Here is a 10,017-nt window from a genome sequence, read left to right as displayed (position 1 = left end):
CGTGAGAAACGGCTAGTTTCTAAATTGAACACTCCAAAAGCATAAACAGATGACATTTAGTATGCCCTGGACTAGGGCTGCCATTCACACAAAGTACAAGCATCCAAAAATCTCATACTTGTTAATCGCTGGGGTGGAGGCTGCTCTGTTCCCGTTTCCTTTTCCAGTTGACGGGACAATAGAGAAGCTCCTTCCAGCGCTCTTAAATGGAGGACAGGGCTAATTATTGTACTGAACCATGAACTTCAAAACACGGATTACTGCCTTCATCATCACTGCTTTAGGCTGAACACAAAGAGAGCCTGGCAGCGAAGTTGGGGCCTCAGAATTGTGCTGAAGGGACCACAGGTGGGCTTCACTTGTAAACATTTCACATGTGCGCCCTTTAATAAACTCGCAGTACATTTGTATGGGGAGCGATCTTAACCTCGAGGGTGCATCAAACACAGCAACTTGAGCTTTGTCTAAATGACAGACTGATGACAAATTGTGCAACTCTCGCAAATTCAAGAATAAATTAAGTTCTTGAGCACCTTAACAACCATCTCCTTAACCAAAGGGTGTGGTGCTTGCAGGTTTTTGTTCCAAGCCGATTTCGTAATGAGATGTCAATTCTTACGGATGAAGCACTTATTGCTCAAGTGACATTTTTTTGCTTCATTTTAGTGGTCTTGCTTGTCAAGATTTCCCACCCCATGTTGCTCATTTCAGTCTCAAACAGCTGCAAGAGACAAGGGAACCAAGCCAGCAGGTCTTCATTGAAATGGTTTCCATTTACACCCGTCTGTATTCATTGTGCACTGTTTGGTTAAATAAAATACTTGGAAGGAAACTGAAGAGAGAGGAACGAGTGAGAATTACTCATCTGCTTCAGGCAGCAAATAATCTGACGACATCCTCGGAAAGAAAAAAAAAAAAAAATCTATAATAAGTGACATGTCACAGCAGAGTTAAAATACGAACAAGACCAAGTTAAATGAGAGCTGGCTTGGAACAAGAACCTGCTGCCTCCAGGACCGATGTTACTCATCTCTTTTCTAACTCAATTCCCAAATGCTTCTTAAGATCCAGTTCAGGATTTTAAGGAACATATGGAGTATTTTGACCTATTCAAATAAATGACTATTTGATATACCTTGTTTAGTTGAATAGACCATACCTCGCTACACCAGCATCGTAAACTGCAAAGGCATTCTTTATAGTGTAGGACACAAAATAAAAAAGGAAACAAAGTACACACTCCAATTCTTAAATCACAATCACGTTGTCATTACTAACCTTTTTAAACTGAGAAAGCGAACTTTAGGTGACAAATAGAACTGAGTGGACTTGCCTACCTTTTGGGGGGAAAAAAAAAAAACAACAAAAAAACCTAACATTGAGAAACTATGGGTTTGGAACTAAGCCCACCGTCCTGTCATTCACAATAAATAACGCAGTACTTACCAGCCAGGTATTACTAATCAAACGTGAATCAGCTGGACCACCGACTACCTCTGCAAAAGCAAAACATCTGACAGCTTGGTGTTCACATTATGCCAGGACATCAGCCATGAACTCACAGAAAGCAGTTGCTGTTGCTAATCAGGCTGGGGAAGGGATAGAAGGCCATTTAAAAGCAACTTGAAATTTGCCATTCTACAAATGATGAGGATTGAACTGCCTTTGCCAAGGTTTCTTCCATTTTTTTCCCTACAAGGTTTTTTCCTTGTCTTCTTAGAGAGTCAAGGCTGGGGGCTGTCAAGAGGCAGGGCCTGTTAAAGCCCATTGCAGCACTTCTTGTGTGATTTTGGGCTGTTCAAAAATAAATCGTATTGTTTCCCAATGGTGAGCTTTCAAAACAGTTGCCAATCTTCCCAGGAGTGAAGGTCCCAGTAAATTAAGCCTGAGATCACAGAAATCAAGAAAAACCCAAAAACAACTCCATTACATGGCCTACAGATCTGGGTGACTTGTGAAATGTTCATGATACTGCTTGAACGATGGCCTCAAACATCAATGATCTGAAGCAATGTGGAACAAAACGACGTGAGAGACTCTGTGGTAAAGTGAGTGATGAAGTTTTAAATAAAATATGGAGCACTCGGGTCACAGAAGGGTGCTGGTGCATGTGGAAGCTTGGTGGAGCAGCTCCGGAGTTTAAATGGGGAGACTGGCAGGCCCAACTTGCACATGCAGCGGCCAATTTCCTCATCAAGTGCTCCAGATTCCAGAACCACTAAAAGCTTGTAGTTGTTTATAATGGACAAATAGACCCTGCCTGGGATTTTAACCTCATTTTTATTGGAATATTGTGACTTTTTAACCTCCATGAGGACACCTCTTTTTATTGGGATTATTTATTTAATTATAAAGGAATCAGAACTGTACATCTGCATTTTGGGGGTTTAAACCCCTGACTGTTTTCAACACCACCATCTTACGTCCATTGTATGTGGTGCTGCAGGTCCATCTATTCACTAAAACACTCTCATAATGGCATAAACTTGGATCATGTTAAGGAAAATTACTCTTTGGGGTCCAAAGAGGAGAATAACTTGAGATGAAAAGACTCCTTTAAATATTTGTAGACTTCTACATATGCAGTGTCATCAGATGTGCACAGTGTTCCAAGCACATCAATACAAAAGGCACTTTATAAAAAAAATACATTGAATTAAATCAGTCACAAACATAGGGAAGATATCACGCTGTCATGAGCCCACTTTGATGCAATACTGTTGAGCACGAGCCTGCTGCACACAACACCATCAAGTCCACGCACTGCTCGACATTCCACTCCTACCGACCTGAAGAGGTGTCACCTGAAGTAATGGCAAACTTGATAGTGCCATTCATGTGTGTTGGAGGTCTCCTGTCTGCACCAAATTAATGTGTTTACTGCTACACATAAGCAGACCCAGTCAAACTGCCTTCTCTGTCAAGCAGCCTTTGCTTGTCCTCCATCTCAGGCTACATCCACACTACTGTTTTCATTTAAAAATAGCAATTTCAAACCAAAATGATCTCCATCCACCCTGAAATTTGCCCATGGTTTATGAAAGTATCTCTGTCCAGGCTAAACTAACCAAAAGCACATATGACACAGATGTTCGCCTACACTGGGCAAGCATGCATCTGTGGAAAAACCCTTGAAGGGACAGTAATGTCGTCAGCCATGGGATTTATTGCAAAACTGTACCAAGTGGGAAATTATTTGCCCTCTGTGTATGCAAGAAGCATTCAAACTGTACAAAACACAATTTAGATGCACACACAAGCAACATAGCAAGCACCATAGTTAGCAACGCCTCTGAGTCGCCATGTTGGACCTTGTTTTTCTTCCGTGAAGGAATTTCAATCAGGTGATGTGAAGTTGTAATGAGTAGGAGCCAATCAGAGAAAGGCCACAAAAGAAGCACAAACCAATCAGAGTACAATTCGAGTCTGTGCAGTCATTGTCAGAAGTACACAGCTCTGCAGAGCACCATCAAAAGTATCTGTTTGTGTGAACGAAGTGGTGTGTCCAATGTCTGCCTGTCTGGACGGGGCCACAGATGCAGCCATTGGTGAGAGAGACGCCTTTGATCAAACAGCCTGATTAATGAATCGTTACGAGTACAAAAAGAGTTCGGGCTGAGAGAGTGGGGGGTCGAGATCAAGTGGCACACGTGTCACGGTCACCAGCCTCTGAAATAACAAGTAACAACACTTGGATATTTCCCGTAAATAATTCTTTTATTCACTAAAAAGTGATGTATAAAAGGTTTTTCCCCCAATTAAAACATCTTGTTTGCATTAAAAATTAAAAATGTGCAACAGCCCCATGAGGTTCCCATTAATGAAATTTGCTACTACAGTATATCTTCTTGGACATGGGACATTGGAATGGCTGATTTCTCCTTTATGACCTATAGAATACTAAATATAAACTGTGCAAAATGAACATTCTGATAGAATAACAGTATATTGAACACCACTGTTTAGTATTCAAAGTTCAACATACAGCATGATGGCACTGAAAAGTTAGGAAAATAAAAAGGCTTTGTGCCACCTGGTGGCAGCACCTTTATAAAAAAAAAAAAAACCTTAAAAAAATATTTAAAAACACACCATTTCCCCAAAATGTAAATGGGAGAAACTTTAAACTGAATAAATACTGGTCTCAATATACACAATATTCTCTACCCCATTACCTGATAGGAAACAAAAATCATCCAGTTACCTTGGAAGTGTAAATTCCTGAAAAACCTTACACTCAGCCTGGTAACACAAAGTTTTAGTGACTGCTCTTTATGCCCTGATAATGCCACAATCACTACACTATTTACCAGCCTGGGTGCAGGTGTGGGCACATCTGCACATCACTTTCATCTTTGTCGCCCCACTGAGCTCTCCCATGATTCCCAGCAGCTTTCCTGTAGTCCTCCAGATATTGGTGCTTTTCATGTCTGAATTTCTCCATTTCACAGGCCTCCCACTTCGTTATTCTTTAGCGAGCGTTTAGATCTTCTCCACATAATTTCCAGGGAACAAGCCTTCTTTGCCTCGAATACGGCCCACCCACCAGCCAGAGGGGTCTGAAACACAGAATAGACACAACCTCCTGAACAAAAACGTCTGACAGGAGAATGTATAGGAGCTCCCAGAAATGAGCACAATCATCTTGTAAATTCCAGTTTTGTACACGAGTCGCACACATACACATTTTTAAGAAGTGCCGATTGCATCGTCTGGTTTGGAGCAGCACCCATATGGCATGCAACTGGGTTAGCCAGAGGCACCATGGTCCTTTTTAAAGTTTTAAAGTATCCCAGAAAAGACCACCAATTGCAAGGACAGCACTAGGCTCAATCATCAATCACCATCAGTCAATACAATAAGAAGTTCCTTTGAGACTATGCCAGTAGACGGGTCCCCCACAGCATGTTAACTCAAGATTTTTCACGAGCTATTTACTATTTTTTTTTAATATTTCACTTTATTTATATCATCTTCTAGAAATGGTTCCCACAATGCCGTGTAGTGGCCTGAGCACTTCATAATGTAGATGAACAAACTGAAGGAGTCAGGAGCGCTCACCTTAGGCCACAATGTTGGACACATACAGTAGCTTTGATGCCTGAATGTTTGATGATGAAGCAGGAGAGCCATATGTGACTTCTCATTTAACATGAGATGGTCAACAGTCAGTGATTAAGCACTTTTTATTTAAAAAGTATTGTTACAGTTGTGCTTGAAAGTTTGTGAACCCTTTAGAATTTTCTACATTTCTGCAAAACTATAATCTAAAACATCATCAAATTTTCACTCAAGTCCTAAAAGTAGATAAAGAGAAACCAGTTAAACAAATGGGACAAAAATATTATACTTGGTCATTTATTTATTGAGGAAAACTAGCAAAATACCCGCGCTTCGCAGTGGCGAAGTACTGCCTTAAAATTCTTATTAAGAAGAAAATTAAACATTTTTAAACTGAGGGAAAATATACCAATAATTATTTGTTAAGGATCTCTTTGTATACCACATTGTGAGTTCAGCCCTCCAGTTGTAATATGACCAAGCTGTGTGCTGAGCTTACTCTTGAGCATTCAATGTACAGTTGGCCATGTGAACAGTAATCTTGTTTCAAATCTCAAATATGCTGTCATAATCGGTTTGAGTTTCATGGTTTGTTTCAATTACGACAGTATTTGTAGGACTTGTGTTGAAGTGACATTCGGCATCTGTCAAGCGTTGTAAGTATACAACCAGTTTCATCGATAACTTCACATCTAGCTTTTGAGAGTTCAAACATTCATAAACATCAAAGTGTCCACTACTGAAATCGTCACCTGTCAATCTAAGATGTTTAAGAGGCATTGGCGGTTGTCAAAAGTTGTAAAATATTTGGCCATTTTGGTAGACTTGAAAGCGACAACCGAACAATTCACCGGCAGCCATCAACTCACTGCAGATGCATAGGTGAAGGGCTTAAGCATTTCACTCTTATAGTGCTCCTGTGTAGTATAATTATCTCCTGTACCATCATCAGTCCACACCTTGAACCTATCCCAGTCATTCAATACATAAGACACAATGTTCCTCAAGAATGAGCCTGATATGGCCGTGCAATATGTAACAAAGAGAATGGAAAAGGTAGATGCCGTCTCCGGGCATGGAAACCACTCGGAAAGTGACAGTTCTTTGATCGATGGTAATCACCTCGATAGACATGTTAATGGTGGTACGGTTGGAATGATAAAGGAAATGGGTACCTGAACAAATGTAAAGTAAGTCTAAAATACCTATACAATAACTGTAATCGTAATAAATGATCAATAAAACAGCGGAGAAGCCGTGTATTAAATAAAAAGGCTGTAGTTATCAGCAGGGAGACGTGAATCGCGTGGCGAAGCAAGGAAGGGAATGTAGAGACTGGAGCGATGGACGGCCTTATATAGTCAGGCAGGCAGCCAACAACGTAGGAGGCATTGGGATGGGGGACCCAACGTCACCTCACACGGTGACCGAGCTGCAGGCTATGGACGTATATATGTACGTAAGTAGGATTCAGTTAGCGTTGGGAACCCGCGTACCAAATTTCTTGAAGATGGGCCCATAAGTAACAAAGACCGTTGAAAAGTTCAATATGTCGGCCAACAGTGGCATCATACTAACGAAATAAGTACGTACATTGGTTTCGGTTAGTGCAGGGAAGCCGCCTACCAAATTTCGTGAAGATGGGGCCATAAATAAGTTCAACATTAAGAACGTTGTCAACTGTTATGACCGTTACACGTAGAATTTCGAAATGAAACCTGCTTAACTTTTGTAAGTAAGATTGTAAGGAATAAGCCTGCCAAATTTCAGCCTTCTACCTACACAGAAAGTTCGAGAATTAGGGACGTTGGAAAGTTCAATATGGCGGCCGACAGTGGCGTCATACGACCGAAATAAGTATGCATTACATCGTTTGGTTCGCGCAGGAAGCCGCCTACCAAATTTCGTGAAGATGGGGCCATAAATAAGAAAGTTCAACATGGTGGACGTTGTCGACCGTTATCAACCATTATGACCATTACGTTTAGAATTTCAAAATGAAACCTGCTTAACTTTTGTAAGTAAGCTGTAAGGAATGAGCCTGCCAAATTTCAGCCTTCTACCTACATGGGAAGTTGGAGAATTAGTGACGTTGGAAATTCAATAAGGCAGCCGACAGTGGCGTCATACCGCCGAAATAAGTACGTACATTGGTTTCGGTTAGCGCAGGGAAGCCGCCTAACAAATTTCGTGAAGATGGGCCATAAATAAGAAAGTTCAACATGACGGACATTGTCGACCGTTATGACCGTTACGCGTAGAATTTTGAAATGAAACCTGCTTAACTTTTGTAAGTAAGCTGTAAGGAATGAGCATGCTAAATTTCAGCCTTCTACCTACACGGGAAGTTCGAGAATTAGGGACATTGGAAAGTTCAATATGGCGGCCGACAGTGGCGTCATACCACCGAAATAAGTACGTACATCGTTTCGGTTAGCGCAGGGAAGCCGCCTACCAAATTTCGTGAAGATGGGGCCATAAATAAGACAGTTCAACATGGCGGATGTTGTCGACCGTTACGTGTAGAATTTCAAAATGAAACCTACTTAAATTTTGTAAGTAAGCTGTAAGGAATAAGCCTGCCAAATTTCAGCCTTCTACCTACACGGGAAGTTGGAGAATTAGTGATGAGTGAGTGAGTGAGTCAGTCAGTCAATGAGGGCTTTGCCTTTTATTAGTATAGATTCGATCATTTTCCTTAATAAATAAATGACCAAGTATACTATTTTTGTCTCATTTGTTTAACTGTTTTCTCTTTATCTACTTTTAGGACTTGAGTGAAAATCTGATGGTGTTTTAGGTCAGATTTATGCAGAAATATAGAAAATTCTAAAGGGTTCACAAACTTTCAAGCACAACTGTAGGTAATAAAACAATTACCTTCACGAATGATTTCGATAATGTCGTCAGCATTAAAGCTTAGCTCATCTGTATCTTGGGCGTCATACGCATACAGAGTCCGACACTGAGGTGCCCTCGGCACAGGCTTAGGCTTAGGGGTCGGCTTGCTTCTGCCTCCTCCTGGCAATGGCTTCACTTCTTTGGAAAGGCGGCGCTGCAGGCTAAGAGACAAGAGAACTGATTAGGGAATAGCAAAGGCCACACATGCTCTTGCGATTCTCTAATTACTGAGAGGCTGCAATTGCAAAAAATGACATAGAACCACCTAGAAGACAATCAAAGCTTTACAGCAAACCAATGAGTTAAAGTTCACTTCACACTACTGTGGGAAGAGGAGAAGGAAACCATTGGCAAGCATCAAATCCGACAATCAAGAAGAAATGAGATGCTTATAACAAATTCATATGTGATGTCCAAATGCTGAAGTTTTTGCAATTGATATGAAATGTGTCTTTTGAATAGAATTTCAAATTTTGCACAGTACTGTCAAATAAAATTCCTTTGTAACTGTTGTGCTCTGCATGACCAGAGAACACCGGGAACTTACCCAGCTCAAATGCTTTAATGGGCTCCTTCCTACGCGGAGCATTCACAATTTTTTGTTGTGATAATGTGATCATAAGGCATAATCATTTTTTCTTGTTATTATTTCTTCAATTACTAGAATGTAGTTACTTCAACTTAACGCATCAATGATTTTCTGGGTTTTATCATGTGCATCTGCTAGTCTTATTTAAGATAAACACTTATAGATGCCTAATGATTATAAAGGTATAACCCATTTTTCTCACAAGATAATCTGACATTGTTATAGAAATAGATATGTGCTAGATGTGAGAGAGCGTGCCTGGCAAACATTACCCTGCAGCACCCTGGTCTGGAACATTCATGAAATCCATGTTTAGCTGCATACTGGGGTCATGTTGGCGGATGCTTGCCCTCTGTTTAGGCAGGGACGGTTGATCCGTACTGGACTGACGAGAGAGAAGAGACCGTCGCATTGCAGCTTGAGGCTTACGCACTTGGTTTTGTCCACCATTTCTTTGCCGGGCAGGTCCATCTTTCTTTGACCCTGTTGATAAATTAAATGAACATTTCAGGATACTTTACATGCAAGATCTGAAAGCATTCCAGTATTAGCTTGTTCTTAATAAAACTGTACAGGGTGGGCCATTTATATGGATACACCTTAATAAAATGGGAATGGTTGGTGATATTAAACTTCCTGTTTGTGGCACATTAGTATATGTGAGGGGGAAAACTTTTTAAGATGGGTGGTGACCATGGTCGCCATTTTGAAGTCGGCCATTTTGGATCCAACTTTTGTTTTTACAATAGGAAGAGGGTCATGTGACACATCAAACTTATTGGGAATTTCACAAGAAAAACAATGGTGTGCTTGGTTTTAACATAACTTTATTCTTTCATGAGTTATTTACAAGTTTCTGACCACTTATAAAATGTGCTACCCATTGTGTTGGATTGTCAATGCAACCCTCTTCTCCCACTCTTCACACACTGATAGCAACACCGCAGATGAAATGCTAGCACAGGCTTCCAGTATCCGTATTTTCAGGTGCTGCACATCTCGTATCTTCACAGCATAGACAACTGCCTTCAGATGACCCCAAAGATAAAAGTCTAAGCGGGTCAGATCAGGAGACCTTGGGGGCCATTCAACTGGCCCACGACGACCAATCCACTTTCCAGCAAACTGTTCATCTAGGAATGCTCGGACCTGACACCCATAATGTGGTGGTGCACCATCTTGCTGGAAAAACTCAGGGAACGTGCCAGCTTCAGTGCATAAAGAGGGAAACACATCATCATGTAGCAATTTTGCATATCCAGTGGCCTTAAGGTTTCCATTGATGAAGAATGGCCCCACTATCTTTGTACCCCATATACCACACCATACCATCAATTTTTTTGTTCCAACAGTCTTGGAGGGATCTATCCAATGTGGGTTAGTGTCAGACTAATAGCGGTGTTTGTTAACTTCACCATTCACATAAAAGTTTGCCTCATCACTGAACAAAATCTTCTGCGTAAACT

The 10,017-nt window shown here is 41.0% G+C and overlaps 1 protein-coding gene across 1 annotated transcript in view; it reads right to left on the bottom strand.

The window, feature by feature from the left end:
- Positions 1-3,699: 3,699 nt before the first annotated feature.
- myo1eb (myosin IEb) overlaps positions 3,700-10,017 on the bottom strand; it is a 115,332-nt gene continuing 109,014 nt past the window's right edge. The window contains exons 25-27 of the mRNA XM_039750383.1: positions 8,824-9,034; positions 7,942-8,123; positions 3,700-4,559 (exon numbers count right to left, since the gene is read on the bottom strand). Of these exons, the coding sequence (XP_039606317.1) occupies positions 4,483-4,559; positions 7,942-8,123; positions 8,824-9,034 (470 nt within the window). The 3' untranslated portion in view covers positions 3,700-4,482. The remainder of the gene's footprint in view (positions 4,560-7,941; positions 8,124-8,823; positions 9,035-10,017) is intronic.

The sequence above is a fragment of the Polypterus senegalus genome, chromosome 1 (assembly GCF_016835505.1).
Source record: "Polypterus senegalus isolate Bchr_013 chromosome 1, ASM1683550v1, whole genome shotgun sequence".
NCBI classification, from domain to species: domain Eukaryota; kingdom Metazoa; phylum Chordata; class Cladistia; order Polypteriformes; family Polypteridae; genus Polypterus; species Polypterus senegalus.
The sequence above is the reverse complement of the archived record's forward strand: the minus strand, read 5'-3'. Positions and strand labels throughout refer to the sequence as shown.